The sequence below is a fragment of the Nematolebias whitei genome, chromosome 2 (genome assembly GCF_014905685.2).
Source record: "Nematolebias whitei isolate Nwh7 chromosome 2, NemWhi1, whole genome shotgun sequence".
Classification (NCBI taxonomy): domain Eukaryota; kingdom Metazoa; phylum Chordata; class Actinopteri; order Cyprinodontiformes; family Rivulidae; genus Nematolebias; species Nematolebias whitei.
The window spans coordinates 4979500-4995559 of NC_056499.1; the positions used below are offsets into that span (position 1 = coordinate 4979500).

General features: G+C 40.0%; 1 protein-coding gene across 1 annotated transcript in view; it reads left to right on the plus strand.

The window, feature by feature from the left end:
• dhx38 (DEAH (Asp-Glu-Ala-His) box polypeptide 38) overlaps window positions 1–15774 on the plus strand; it is a 21376-nt gene extending 5602 nt beyond the window's left edge. The window contains exons 10-27 of the mRNA XM_037689591.1: window positions 379–486; window positions 1519–1640; window positions 1751–1888; window positions 2008–2194; window positions 3328–3513; window positions 3624–3764; window positions 4057–4167; window positions 4408–4524; window positions 4635–4742; window positions 4856–4968; window positions 6234–6442; window positions 7619–7773; window positions 9516–9671; window positions 9999–10133; window positions 10553–10678; window positions 10767–10862; window positions 12239–12360; window positions 15477–15774. Coding sequence (XP_037545519.1) covers window positions 379–486; window positions 1519–1640; window positions 1751–1888; window positions 2008–2194; window positions 3328–3513; window positions 3624–3764; window positions 4057–4167; window positions 4408–4524; window positions 4635–4742; window positions 4856–4968; window positions 6234–6442; window positions 7619–7773; window positions 9516–9671; window positions 9999–10133; window positions 10553–10678; window positions 10767–10862; window positions 12239–12360; window positions 15477–15558 — 2412 coding nt within the window. The 3' untranslated portion in view covers window positions 15559–15774. The remainder of the gene's footprint in view (window positions 1–378; window positions 487–1518; window positions 1641–1750; window positions 1889–2007; window positions 2195–3327; window positions 3514–3623; window positions 3765–4056; window positions 4168–4407; window positions 4525–4634; window positions 4743–4855; window positions 4969–6233; window positions 6443–7618; window positions 7774–9515; window positions 9672–9998; window positions 10134–10552; window positions 10679–10766; window positions 10863–12238; window positions 12361–15476) is intronic.
• The last annotated feature ends 286 nt before the right edge of the window (window positions 15775–16060 follow it).

A 16060-nucleotide genomic window follows, 5' to 3' on the forward strand; every position in this document is an offset into this window, starting at 1 on the left:
TGGTTTGGACATGTCCAGAGGAGGGACAGTGGTTTGGACATGTCCAGAGGAGGGACAGTGGTTTGGACATGTCCAGAGGAGGGACAGTGGGTATATTGGTAGAAGGATGTTAGAAATGCAGCTGCCAGGAAAAAGACAAAGAGGAGACGTATGGATGCAGTTAGAGAGGACATGGAGGTAGCTGGACAGAGGACATAGAGGACAGAGAGAGATGGAGGAGGAGGACTCCTGAAGAGGGAAAAACCAAAAGAAATAGAAGACTAAATCTTGAATGTTGTTACTTGATTTAAATAACGACTGCAAAATGAATAAATGTACATGCCATTACTTTAGTTTTTTAAATGTTTGTGTGTGTGTGTTGTGTTTTTTCTCCTGCAGCCTGAGCCCATTATCCCTGTGAAGGATCCCACCTCTGACATGGCCATCATCTCTCGAAAAGGCAGCCAGCTTGTTCGTAAACATCGTGAGCAAAAAGAACGCAAGAAGGTATGCTGGGTTTGCAAATAAAAATAAACTGGGTTATATGGCTGGGCGATATAGACAGAAATTAATATCTCACTATTTCAAGATACAAGTCAAATACAATAAATATCAATACTTTTCTTTACACAAATATATTTCTGAGTCAAAGCTGTGCCCCAATTGTCACACAGGCACATGTATTAACGATAGCTGTAACGCTACAAAACAAACTATTTACATATATTAAATAATAATCATCTTCAGCTGTGCCGCCTTCACGATGTTAGTAGGCGTGTGTGACACAGCACGTGAGGGGCAGTGTTTGTATTCAGTGAGGGAGATGGAGGGGCTCACGTGCAGTTGGCGCAGACGGGAGAAAAAGAACTACACGGAATTATAATTAATTATAACACAACGTAAAAATATCGATATAGTCGATATAGTCCCATCTTATCTCGCGTATGAAATTATCTGGATATTTTAAAAATATCGAGATATTGCCCAGACCTACCGGGTTACAATAAAATACACTTTGCTTTTTTAATTTTGTTCCAAACCAATTCTTGGGCTGGGGAAGGACTGCGAAAATATTGTTTTAGTGGAGAACTTTAAACTAACAAAATATCATAAAAAATAATTCCTTGTGTTTACTGTATTTTCTTTTTCACTAACTGCGTCGATTTACCCAAATTCACGCGCACACGTATTTTTGTTGACTACTGAAAAGACCTCCATCATTTTTGACACTTAAAATAGTTCATGGTGATGGTTCATTGATGTATATTAAGGACTTTATTTTTTTTAACAGGCTTTGTCAGTGCACGTTTGTCAAACTGTCGGTGATGTTTAGCATCAATTTACTAAATAACCATATGCTCACACTACTCCACCAATTTGGAGTAAACGACCATCAGTTGCATAAAATCTTGTGTTGAATGTTTTTCATCTCCTTTTGGTGTTTGGAGAATTTATAATACTACAATCCTTTCATCTTCAGGTTGTACTGTAAAATTATAAAGGGCAGATTAATTAAAACACATCTTATTTTGTTTTTAGGCACAGCACAAACACTGGGAACTGGCAGGCACCAAACTGGGTGATATTATGGGAATAAAGAAGACAGAAGATGAAGAGCCAGGAGGCAAAGTGGTGGGCGAAGATGGCAAAGTTGACTACAAGTGAGCAAATTGCACATTTATTTATTTTTTTACACCGTGTATTTTACTTAAAAAATGCTTTGTCAGTTTGTTTAAACGTTTGCATTAAATTGATTTTAAATGCCTCACAGAGCAGATCAAAAATTTGCCGAGCACATGAAAGAGAAGAGTGAGGCCAGCAGTGAGTTTGCAAAGAAGAAGAGTCTTCTGGAGCAGAGACAGTACCTCCCCATCTTTGCTGTCAGGCAGCAACTTCTCAACATTATAAGGTATTTAAATAAGTGTTATTGCTTCTTCAAATCAACTTTTATTTACAGTATTTACAAAAAATATGTTCCATTACATCAAAACTGTGATAAATTGTTTCTTTATTTACTGCAATTTGTAGGGACAACAGCATAGTCATTGTTGTTGGGGAGACGGGTAGCGGTAAGACCACCCAGCTGACCCAGTATCTACATGAAGATGGCTACACACGCTATGGCATGGTGGGTTGTACGCAGCCTCGAAGAGTGGCAGCGATGAGTGTGGCAAAGAGAGTCAGCGAGGAGATCGGTACCAACCTCGGAGAGGAGGTGAGACGGCTGGCTGGCTCAGCCCAACGACCTGCTGCTGCAAACACCACCAGCTTGCTCTTTATGAACTGTTTGGACCATTTAGCATAGACGTCATTTTTAACAGTGCTATTATCAAATCATTTAGGGATTTACTATATTTGTTTTACATAAATTTCTGCTTTTTTATTTTAGATTTTTAATTTATGCGGCATGGTGGCTCAGTTGGTAGAGCTGTTGACTCTCAGTTAGAAGGACGCCGGTTAAAATCCTGTCCCGGGAGCTTTCTGGGTGGAGTTTGCATGTTCTCTCCGTGCTGCGTGGGTTTTCTCCGGGTACTCCAGTTTCCTCCTACAGACCAAAAACATGCATGTTAGGCTGATTGGTAACTCTAAATTGTCCCTAAGTGAGAGAGAGAGAGTGAATGGTTGTTTGTCTCCATGTGTCCCTGTGATGGACTGGAGACCTGTCCAGGGTGTCCCCTGTCTCACATTGTTATAGCTGGATATGGGCACCGGTGATCCCCGTGACCCGAAAAGGAAGAAGCGGGTACAGTGAATGGATGGATGGATTTTTAGTAATTTACAGTTTTTTTAATATACATCAATTAATTTCAAGTAGTTCAACAACTAAAATAATGTTTTACTTTACAATTTCATATCAAATCCTGTTTGACATCCATCCATTATGCGGAGGAAACCGGGGTACCTGGAGAAAACCCATGCATGCATGAATATACAAACGACTCAGAGAAGTTTGATCCATCAACCTTCTCGCTGAAACGGCGACCAACTGCACCACCATGCCGCCCTACTTTGATTATTAACTTTAATAATTTGGTTCTATATCACAGTTAAAAAGAAACACTTTAAATACATGTTTTTTTGTTTAATGAATTTGGGTAAAATTGATGTTGCGGTATTTATCGCACCAAAGTCCAGTTTTAGTTTCTGTGTAACACTGCCATCTAGTGGACAATAAGAAAACTGATGATTTTTGTGACATTCATCCGAATTTCATTAGAACTTGAGAGTTGATGTTAAAGTAGAAAACAGTGATAAAATAATATTAGGCTTAACGTTTAGAAATACTAAAAAATAAAATGCAAATTTAGCGTGCCTATAGTTTTTATAACACAGATGTTGTTCTCTCAGGTTGGGTATGCAATTCGTTTTGAAGACTGCACTTCTGAGAAAACGCTGATAAAGTACATGACGGATGGAATTCTGCTCAGGGAGTCTCTGCGGGAGTCAGATCTGGACCACTACAGTGCTGTGATTATGGATGAGGCTCACGAGCGCTCTCTTAATACTGATGTGCTGTTTGGGCTGCTGCGTGAGGTCAGAACAACAAACATCGGTTAAACAGAGAGTAAAATACAGATGTTATCCATGTTCGTTCTAAAACGGAGATGGAGGTAAAGCAGTCGTTCTCATTTTTTTTGTTTCAGGTTGTATCTCGACGCACTGACTTGAAGCTTATTGTCACTTCTGCCACTATGGACTCAGACAAATTTGCTGGATTTTTTGGCAATGTACCCATATTCCACATTCCAGGAAGAACGTTTCCAGTCGATGTATTGTTCAGCAAGGTATGTTGGAGTCGTGTGTACACAGAAGGTACACTGTGGTGTTACTGCTTTAAATCTAGACCAGGTATCGCTGCTCATTGATGTATTAGAAATAAATTGCTAATAAACAGGTTGACGTCTTGAATGTTTGCATGCCTGACTCAGCACTGCTCTTTTTGTCAAATGTAAACGAGACTTGCTCTGACATGGAAAAGCAACATTAGCTTTTTGTGTACAAACTTGTAAAGAATTCAAAATAGTGTTTTGTTCCTTTGTGGTTTTGTATTTAACTGGTTTGTCCTATGCTGTGTAGACTCCTCAGGAGGACTACGTGGAGGCTGCAGTGAAGCAGGCCCTCCAGATCCACCTCAGTGGGATGATGGGAGACATCCTTATCTTCATGCCTGGACAGGAAGATATTGAGGTGAAGGAAGTGGCAGCAATAATGACTCAAATAGTTGTCCTCCATCAGTTTTGCTTTAAAGCAAGTATGGTTGTTTTCCATACTGCACAAGTTGTTCTTCCTCCTCATAGGATGAAATATAACTCATTACTACAACATTCCACGTCTGCAGAGACATTCATGTCGACATATATGGTGTACATTATGTTGCAGTTAAGTGCTCTTGCCTGAAACTTCCATTAATTCATCTTGTCCTTGCAGGTGACATCAGATCAGATTGTGGAACGTTTGGAAGATTTGGAAAATGCTCCTCCTCTGGCTGTGCTTCCAATTTACTCACAGCTTCCATCTGACCTCCAAGCAAAAATCTTCCAGAAGGTTATTAACCTTTGCTGCACAAAAATATTGTATTTAGTGGATTTTTTATTTTTTTTTCCACTTCTAAGTGCTGTTGTCTTGCTTATTAACTTTGTTTCATCCTCTGAAAGGCTCCAGACGGTGTGAGAAAATGCATTGTTGCTACAAACATCGCTGAAACATCTCTTACTGTGGATGGAATTATGTTTGTTGTGGATTCAGGATATTGCAAACTGAAGGTATGCCGTGTATGCACATCACTTTTTTGTTGTTGTTCATGCTGAGTATTGTTATTATATTATTGTTAAGACTAACTGGCACCATTCATGCCACTTTTGTTTTTTCCCAACAGGTTTTCAATCCTCGTATAGGTATGGATGCTCTTCAGGTTTATCCCATCAGTCAAGCTAATGCCAACCAGCGTTCAGGCCGAGCAGGGCGTACAGGTCCAGGACAGTGTTACAGGTACGATTTAAGCTCTTGCCTGCTCCAGTCTTGCAGTCACTGCACATGCTTGTTTAGGTCGCAGGCATACTCGGGTTTCTACAGTTGATGAAATTCAGCATGAATTCCCAAAAGAGGAAGGATTGATTATATTTATCTTTCATAATTTTTTATTGTCTGACAGGCACTCTACTAAAAGAGGCAATTTGTGTAATTCAGATTCCTTAAAGTAATTGTATAATTGAATGCCATTTGCATACATTTGGTTACCGTATTTTTCGGCCCATAAGTCACGGGTTTTTTAATAATTTACATGCCCTGCGACTTATACACCAAAGCGACTTATTTATGGATTTCCCCCCATATTTAAAAAACAATTTTTGGCTGAGATATGATCGTTTTCATTCATTCTGACTGAAAATATTGAACACTACCATTTTCAGCCGCTAGATGGCACTCGAGTAGTATGGCATGCAGTAGTGTCATTTAACAGTTACAAGTGGCTATTAATGACACAATGGGCTTGCCAAAGCCAGCCACGTTCGTCCAGCTCGCCTGGAACAACCGTCCAATCAGCTTCATTTCACTGCGCTGCCCCGGCAAAATGCAGCTGATTTGACCATCAAAGTGCATTTATTAAGTAAAAGTTAGACTGAGACGCACTTTTACTATAATTTTGAACAAACAAATAATTGTTTTTAAGTGTTAATCTTGTTAAATTCTTGTTAAAGTTCTCACGTGCACGCTTCTGCGGCCGCCATTTGGCAGCCAATCGATTTTTGGCACAACATCAGCCCACATTTCCGGGTTATCAGCGGTGATGCATAATAGATGCGACTTATTTATGCTTTTTCCCACTTTTTTAGACATATTTGGACTGATGTGACTTATAGGGCAGTGTGACGTGTACGGCGGAAAATACGGTATATATTGGTAAATTGATTAGTAATATGTCCTAGAAGGAATATCTAAATAAAGGAAATCATTGACTCAAAGACAGAAATCCTGCAGTAGCTCAGGAGAAACTATAACTGACATAATCTGGTTTATGTAGACGCTGAAACTACCAGAAAGGTAAGATCTGATCTTTGTTGTAGAACAGCTGTAACTGTAGAGCAAACTAACTTCTTACATTTTCTTTACATAACAGTCTGAAGTGGTTCAGATCAGACCTTGTATTTGTTCTGCACCGTTTTATTTTACTGTGAGATAATTCCCTGCGACTTGAGTTTCACACATATTTTTATTTTATTTAGTATTTGTGTTTCTCTCTGTGCCTTCTACAGACTTTACACGCAGAGTGCCTATAAGAACGAGATGCTGACCACCACCATACCAGAGATCCAAAGGACCAACCTGGCCAACGTAGTTCTACTCCTGAAGTCTCTGGGTGTTCAAGACTTGCTTCTCTTCCATTTCATGGATCCACCACCTGAGGACAACATGCTCAACTCAATGTACCAACTCTGGATTTTAGGAGCTCTGGACAACACAGGTAGGGAAGTCTGACATTGCCTGACTAATTAAACACAACCACAGGAATTAGTTGATGTGTTAATTTGTGAATTCTAGGAAACATTGACACCAGACTCAAAGCAGACAGGTTTTAAATGTCACACAGTTTAAACAAAAATGGTACTAAATGAAAGGATTAGTAATTTCCAGTATTTCATTCAAGCTGAACTTTATTTTTTTGGCACAAAATAACATGGTTTGGTGAAAATGTTTTTATATTTGTACATTAATAACCATGGTTTGTGAACAAACAAACAAAAATAAAGTGAGTCTTTCAAAATTCAAACATTTGACTCTCTTTAAAACCAGAGCCAGACTGTGTTAGGTGCTATAATGTTCTGGTCGGTCTGAATATTTGAAGTGAACAAAAACGTAACCGAATCTCAAATTTGATTAAATTAAATATTTAAAATTATTTGAAGCACATTTTGTTTATTTAACTTCATTATTCTGAATTATTTTTTTTAGGGAATTTGCACTTTTAATCTGCCATCCACACGGCAAAAATTAAAAACATCACTAAGAAGGGTGAATACTTTTATAACCTGCTGTAACATCGTGTATTTTAAGATTACATGTCCTGAGTGTTGCTTTGAGCTTCTACAAAGTTGTAAAGATTGTACAAAGCGGAGAATGTGCTCCGTGCAGGAGGCTGCTCTTCTCATGCAGACTGGAAACGGGCCTAGAGGACGTAGTTGTCAGGTGTAGTCGGTGCCTAGGAACTGATCCTGTGCTCGATTTGACTGGTTGGGTCTCATTTCTGTCTCATCCTTAGCCAGATTCCAGGGGATTTAGGGATTTGGGGATAAGGGGGGACTTTTGATGATTCTCTGTATGGTGTGTTAACGGGAGATTATCTCTGATTAAAGCTTACCTGCCCCAAACTGTATGTTCTGCTACTCTGCTTTTCCTCATCATAAGCTTCTTACACTTTTTTTGGTCTAATTATTTGAATCAGAAAGTTTTTGATCTCACATTTTTCCCTGAAAGTATTCTCAGCAGTTCATCCTCCCTACTCTGATTGAGAGGTGTCATAATGTTGACGCCTCCAGCGAGCTTTAGATAGTAAAGACGGTCATCAGTCACATTAATGTTAGTTCCTCCTGTTTTGTTTTTGCACATGTGACCTTGTACCTGCTATTCTTTATCCTTGCAGGTGCTTTGACACCAACTGGGCGCCTGATGGTGGAGTTTCCCCTCGACCCTGCCCTCTCAAAGATGCTCATAGTGTCCTGTGACATGGGCTGCAGTGCAGACATCCTCATCATCGTCTCTATGTTGTCTGTGCCAGCTATCTTCTACAGACCTAAGGTATTTGAGTCACTGTTATTATTTGAAAGTTGCTGTAGGTGTGAACAGAAAGTGTGGAGACGACCAGGAAAGAATTATGCAGCAAAAATCAGCCAAATTAAAGCGGCCATTGCCCCTCAGTTATTTTTTATACCAAATGTTCAACTATGGTTACATCATAACTGAGTAAAAGTGTTTATTTTTAAATTGTTTTGAGGGTATTTCTAAAAATCAATTTACAGTACTGAATATTGTTGCTATTAGGTGTCATTGATCATTTAAGATGGTGTGATTATACTGTATACAGGGGTTGATTTTAGCTCAAGTGACTGTCATGTAGTGGTTACACTCAGTATTTGTTCTCAAAGATGGCATTATTAAGACATTAATATTCACCTTTAGTCATTTAGAGTGCTGTACAAGTGTGTGTTTCCAAACCCCAGAACCATGTTGTCGAGTTGGCTAATTGACAGCAGCATGGTTTGTTAGACACACGATGCGTGTCACCTGTGTAGCTACAACTGTCAGCTCGGAGCTTCCTCATCTTCCATTTCTCAGTGTGAGTTTTGAGAGGGGAAAGCAATTCGCAACACAAGCCCAGCAGTCTTGGAACTTTTGCAAAAAGAGTAAATAAAACGGAAAGAAAAGAAATACCTTTTATCTAGGCCTGTCGCGATAAACAATAAATCAATTAATCGCATGATAAATTAAAATTATCGACCTCATTTTCATTTATCGGCTTTATCGTTTCTTCATGTCTCTTTCTACTGAAGACACCGGATGACAAAAGGCTCAACTCCAGTGTTCTTCACTGACTCCTCCCTTTCTCTTTAAAATCCGTTTTAACCGTCCCAAATCACATTTTTGGATCGTTAAAAGCAGCTAAGCTGAGAAGCTAAGCTACGAGCTAAGCTAACAGGCCGACCTCGGGGGGGGAATAAACCTTCGTCTTGTCAAAGCTCCAAAATTCACAGTTGAAACCCGTGTCTTCGAGTAAAAAGTTTTTCTCTGCAAAAAGAAGCTGAGAACTTGTTTACTAATTTTTTTTTTAATTAAAAGCTTTGTGTGAAAAATGCTAAAGAGCTCAAATCACACTGAGCATCCGCCATTTTGAGAGACAGCCCATGTCACGTCAAGGGGCCTCCCTCCCATTTTTCTTTAAGAGACACGCTGCTCGCTCCCTCACTATTCATCCTTCGGTTCAAACAGTCTTATACTGCCATCCGGTGGTCGAAAAAGGTACTACACGCAAAACAAATTAACAAACATTTCTTCTTAGATTTGACAATAATTACTAATTATTGTCAAATTTCAAACAATATTATCGTTTATCGCAATAAACAATTAATCGCCCAGCAATTTTTTTTTATCGTGACAGGCCTATTTTGATCTGACTTCGCAGTTCCCCTGAGCTTGTTGAAGCCTCAACTGTTTTAATTCTCCAGTTAAAAAAATGCACTTTTGTGATTCTCTTCCCATCTTCACATTAAATTAACTGCAGATTGTTCAGTGCAAAAGCATGAATTGAACAGCAAAAAGAAACATGGCAACTTTAGAACCAAATAATTTCTTCAGGTTATAGTGGGGAATAAAACTGGAGTCAAGGTTGTACAGTTACATGATTCAGGATGAACAGTTAGTGTTTGTTGTGGCTGTTGGTGTGTATAGAAGGCTTTTTACATCAATAGTTCTGCTTGTAAAGCATTAAAAAAAACCTGTGATTTAAAAAAAATAAAAATTAATTCATGTATGCATGTTGACAGGGTCGTGAGGAGGAGAGTGACCAGGTGAGGGAGAAGTTCTCAGTCCCTGAGAGCGACCACCTCACTTACCTGAACGTCTACATGCAGTGGAAGAACAACAACTACTCCAGCATCTGGTGCAATGACCACTTTATCCACACCAAAGCCATGCGCAAGGTCAGACTTCGGATTCCTCTTTGGCAATAAATGGAAATCTGGACGGACTGAATTTATGCTTGATGAGTTACTACATGAAAATGGTGCAGCTTAATTTGTAAATTGTCTTTTGTTTGTAGCTTGGTTTTCAGACTCTTGGGTAGAAATTAATGACTATAAAAGCGACAGATAAAAGTTTTATACGTTTGGAAACTCGTGATACTGTGATTTGTGGTACTCTTAAATATTTTGAAATGATGGAATATCGTTTTTTGTTACAGAAACATTTGCAGTATTTGTAAGCCGCTGGGGTTTAAGTTGCTTCTACATTTGATCATTTGTTTTCAGGTGCGTGAAGTGCGATCCCAGTTAAAGGACATCATGGTGCAGCAGAAGATGAACCTTGTTTCCTGCGGCTCGGACTGGGACATCATCAGAAAGTGCATCTGTGCTGCTTACTTCCATCAGGCAGCCAAGCTGAAGGTACAATCTCCACGCTGTGGGTTTCTCAGTTAATATGTTAGGCCCGGCAGTGAGTGGTTGTGGCAGATTTATAGCTGTATAATTACAGAGTGGTGAAATATCCCCTCTGGCCTCACATTAATACAACACTAAAATCTGAAAGGGAATTTGAAATCATGACTGTATAAGAAAGGTTCTCAGTTTGACTTATGAGGAGCCAGCCAACCTAAGCAAACATAGTAATGCTGGATATACTTCAGGTGGATTTTTCTGCCATCTAAGCCAGGTTGAGAAGCAAATTAGACTACATTACCTGCTTAGCTTTGACCTTAACGTGCCCCTACAGAAGCAGGCACAAATGCATATTTAAGCTTCACCACAGAGTCCTGTAATTTAGAGTTGGAATTTAATTTGTTGTTTATGCATGTGTTTGCTCCCAGGGCATTGGAGAGTATGTGAATGTGAGAACAGGCATGCCATGTCACCTCCATCCTACAAGCTCCCTGTTTGGTATGGGCTACACCCCCGACTACATCATTTACCACGAGCTCGTCATGACCACGAAGGTAAACATGTCGACAGAACCTGGGTCAAGTAAAACGGACTCGCAAAATCTAGATGTTTTTAATGGTCACTTTGTGTTTTGTGTGATAGGAGTACATGCAGTGTGTTACTGCTGTGGATGGAGAGTGGCTGGCAGAACTTGGGCCCATGTTCTATAGCATCAAACACGCAGGGAAAAGCAGACAGGTAAGCTTGGACAAGGCTGGCCATCGATCACAGTTTGTACACACAATCACACACTACCGTATTTTCTGCCGTACATGTCACACCGCCGTATAAGTTGCATCAGTTCAAATATGTCTGTTAAAGTGGAAAAAACATAAATACGTCGCTTCGCCGTATAAGTCGCATCTATTATGCGTCACCGCTGATGCGTTGCGTTTGTTACGCGTCACTGCTGACAACCTGGAAATGTGGGCCGGTGTTGTGCCAAAAATCAATTGGCTGCCAAATGGCAGCCGCGGGAGCGTGCACAGGAGGACTTTAACAAGAATTTAACAAGATAACCACCTAAAAACAATTATTTGTTTGCTCTAAATTATAGTAAAGGTGTGTCTCAGTTGAACTTTTCCTTAATAAATGCACTTTGACGGTTAAATCAGCTGCATTTCACCTGGGCGGTGCGGTGAAATGCAGCTGATTTGACGGTTGCTCCAGGAGTTCTGGAGCGAAACGAAGGTGGCTCTGTATGGCAAGCCAAGTGTCTCATTAATAGCCACTTTTAACTATTAATGAGACACTTGGCTTGCCATATTCGTCGAGCGCCCTCTAGCGGCTGAAAATGGTAGTGTTCAATATTTTCCATGTCAGAATGAATGAAATCGTCAGATCTCGGCCAAAAATTGGTTTTTAAATATGAGGAAAAAATATATAAATACGTCGCTTCACTGTATAAGTCGCAGGCATGCTAATTTATGCAAAAAACTGCGACTTATATACGGTCCACAAATCTAATTTGTTTAGCAAACATTTGTAAATAAATATAATCTTTTAGTATTAATAACTCAGTGGTGAAAAAAAAACCCAAGTGTTTACTGATACTTTGAAAAGTAAATAGAATTGTAAATTGTCATCGTCTTATGACCTTTACTGTCATTCATGACATTGTGTTATCAGTGAAACAGAAATAGTTAAGGTGGCGTCCTCATCATCATGACAATGTCTTCATACAGAAAAGTAGATTTTAAAAATATGGTTGGATGTTAAAGAATTCAACTTCTGCTCTGATTCGTTACCGCGCCTTCATGCCCAATTTCCGAGTGAGAAATAAAATGTAATGCTTGCTTCTGAAATCTCAATAAAAATCTAACCAGAAAAATTGAGGCTGATTCAGCAACAGGTGTGGATTTAAAAAGGAAGCTAAAATATTAAGCACAGGCTCGATATGTGGGTCTTGCACTTGGGTGGATGTGTCTTCTGAAATGCACCAAACGTTTAGGTGACCAAGACCAGCTAATACTAAGCATGTCCCCCACTTTGCTACCAAGAGGGCTTCCCCCTTTTCGGGCATGGGAAAAGAACGTCTTGGGTTATAGCTTCATTTGTTTGTGTTGCACCTTTAGGAGAACCGACGGCGGGCCAAGGAGGAGATCAGCAACATGGAGCAGGAAATGGTCCTGGCTGAGGAGCAGATTCGAGCGCGACGAGACGAGCAGGAGAAGAAGAACAATGCCAACAGTGTCAGGTACGTCACTGGTTCACCTTGCAGGCGTCATCCAGCAGTCCTTCCTCTTGGCCTTCATTTTCCAAACTCTGTCAAGATTAGAAACGTTTAATTTACCCACCTCGGTGCCTATCCGTTCCTCCGCCCCTCCTCTCACTCTCTCTCGGCTCCACCTTTCTCACTCTTCATGATGAGCTTGTCTCACCTCTGGTCCCTCCAGACGAGACAAAAAGAAATAATATTGACTCCAGGCTGACCCCCATTACTGCAGCAATTTAAATTGTGCCACTGCAGAACAGAGGAAGGAGGAGAACGTTCATTTTCAAATTAAGACCAAAAAAAATTTAATTTCACACTCATCTGGCAGCTTTGCAGAGAAAAATAAGGTTATAAAGAGTGATTTAAAAAGGACTTTTTTATTGTTAATTATTCCGCTGGTTTATCTGGCTTGAATTTAGTGTGACAGATATGTTGGAAATAATCACACTAGAGGCAAAGGATTAAGAATTAGATTTAAAGAGAGGAAGTTGGGATGTGGTAGTGAAGTTGAAGGCTCTCCTGGGCTTCTGCTCATCTTCTGTCCTCCAGCAGGCCTCGCTGCTTTCTCCTCCGAGTTCAGTGAAACTAGAAGGAAATAATTTATCAGGTTGTTTATCACCTGTCTCCCTGCTGTCAATTAGTGAACATCAGAGTGACGGCGCTGAGGATAAACGTGAACATTTGAGGGTCCACGTCACTGGATTATGTTTTTCTAAAATGGACTTGGAGGAAATGTTCATTATATTAAGCTCCATGAATCCAAATGGGTGTCTGAGACTCCTTATACTTACTTTTGTTGATGTTTACAGTGCCTATATGGTTTTCAACAAGAGGTGCAAATTGACCAGTGTTAGGTAGAAAATATTTTTTTGTAGATAATTTTCATGTAGTTATTTGTGTTTTTTTTTAATCATTGTTTTTGTCTTGCACTAACAAACTGCTCAGGCCGCAGCTTTGGGCTCATTAATTCCAGGATATCGGTTTAGATATATTCAGTTTTTTTTTTTCATTTCCAACTTTCCTCGGGGCTAAATCCTCAGGCACTAGTCATCTGAGCCAGGGGCTCCCAAACTTTTCCATGCCATGGCCCCCAAACAGAATTAGCTTCTGGCCGAGGCCCCCCATCGCAAACCTACAAACGATACGTAAAGAAACATCAACTTTTAGAATGTTTTAACTTTTATTCACTATACTCTATAAATTATTACAGCTGCCGAGCATAAAAATGTTATTAACTAACATGTTTTAAACATTGTATTATATTCCCACTGAAAAAAATCTGTTGACCAGAAGAACAAAACAAATTTAAACTTCTCTCTCAAGTGTGTTTATCTGGAAACGATGGATACAGATTGCCCTAGTGGACAATTTTTATTATTATTATTACTATTTTTAATTTTAGCTTTTTGTTATCTTCTTCTCTCCAGGTGTTTGAGGCCCCCCACTTTGAAAAACACTGATCTGAGTTATGCTTAAATCACAAATTATAACATTTGTCACAATTGATGTATTCTATCATAAATACATTTCAAGTTATATGTTATTGCTAGAAAAGAGTTGCTGAAAAAACACCTGGAATACAAAAACAAAAGTAGATATAATTAGTTGTAAATAGTTAAAACATTAAGTGGCTCTTTGAGAAGGAGTCCGTGTTAAAATGTTGTAAGAGTTCGGCAAAACATTTCTCGTTCTCCGTTTGTGCTCAACGCTGCTGTAAAACCACAGCTTGTGTGGAGGAACTGAACAAGGATGAAAAGACGGGTGTGAAATTCATTTCTTTGGGTGGGGGCGCACTGTAGCCCCTTTTCAACACCTTCCAGTGATGCTTCAGACCTGGTGCTGCAGTCGGCTCAAACTCCAGCTTCCCAAAAAACATTTTCCACAACCTAAAAATACCAAAAGAACCACGCTTTCATTTTTAATAGAAGTTCGTCCAAACGTGTTTTCCTGTTAATGTCGGGTGTTTGATGTTTTGTAAAGAACCAGAGCATCAGTGTTTGTTTGGTTGTCCTGTGAATATGTAACTTTATATCATCAGTCTAATTTATAGTTGGTGTTTTTAATGAACTGTTGTGCAAACAGGAATATTAAATGCTGTTTTTATTGGGACATATAAACAGCAGCAGATAATTCCAAATGGCATGACATGCATGCATAAAGATGCAAACATTGTCTATTAATTCAGTTAAAAAACCATTTTGTGAACGCTGCTGTGCAGTGCGTGAACCAGCACACACAACTTGATTGACAAGTATTACACCACAACAGCAAGATGATGAACGGATGAGTTCAAGTTTTTCCTCTGCCGCCTCCGATTTTTGTTTTCTCAAATCAGAACAAATGCTAATCCGGCTTTGGACGCACCGCTTTACTTGTTCTTCACAGCCATGCTTCCAGGCACAAAAAACAAGTGGCTCTTTTGAACCAGCAAAGAGTTGGTGCTACAGATGCGTCCCAGTTGAAGGTTTTAGTGGTTAAAGAAAGATCTGACGCTGGCTCCAAACTAACATCCAAACCGCTTTTGGTGGAAAACCCCCCAGTGACGGGAAAGAGGTTGAGGTCTAATGGTGTAATCGCTCAAGGTGTGTGTGTCTGTGAGCAAGGAGGAGAGATGAGGGAAGTGTAGGCAGTGTCATTGTCACGTAATTAAAGATGATAGATTGTGCTGTCAGGCTCCATGTCCCAGCACTCCTCTCAAAGACACCAGCCTCTGTTCGAGCTGCACTCGCCGGCGTCCTCCATCATTTTCTCCGTCTGAAACTCTAAACAAGAAACGTTTAGTGTTTCACTCTACGGTTTTAGCAAATTCAACTTGTTGTGTGTTCATTCAACCTTTATTTAGACGGGTTAATCCCACTGAGCCTCGGGGACTCGCTTACGAGAGAGACCTGATTTCTTAAAGAGCGATAACGACAACAATAGTCACAAAAGAGGCACACACTTAATATTTTGTTTGTTTTTACAAATCGAAAGGAAAAGTATCGAAAAATAAAACGGCTAGATTATAAGGCGGTGTAGAAAACTAAAAACGGGAACATGTCTGCGTTGGTTTTTGCCAGGAACTGAACTGACTTTTTATTTTTCTGTTTTCAATTCAGAGCCGTAAAAATCTGCACCCCAGGAAGAAGAGAGGAGGCCCCCATGACACCCAGACGCACCCCGGCCCGTTTTGGGCTCTAAAAAACCACCCGGCAAGTTGAATTCTTGGACGTGGCATCAGAAGAGTTCAACCTGCAGCTGCCGGTCGCTGCAGTTCACGTGCACGCCACTAGAGTGAGAGCTTGTATAAGGCACAGCAGTCGGAGCAGGTCCTTGGAAACGCCTCTCTCCACCTTCGACAGCCACCGGCTGCTCCATGGTCCATTTCTAGGAAGACAGAACCATCGGTTGTGTTGTTTTTTTGTATATTTCATATTTATGTTTTAGTTTTCCAGGTGTCTGTAAAATGGAATGCGACAGACATCTTGTAATTCCTGTAGTCGGGATTTCTACATCCCTGACTTTGTTTTCAGAGGTCAGCTGAAACAGAATGGTTTCATTTCACTGTTGCTGGTTTTTGTGTGTGTGCAGTAACTAGTTGTTGTGTAGTGAGCTGAAGCGTGTGTGTGTGTGTGTTGCCGTGGCGGGGCTCCTCTACAGACTCAAGAGGCTCCATTCAAATTCTACTTGTGGCAGTTTCGTG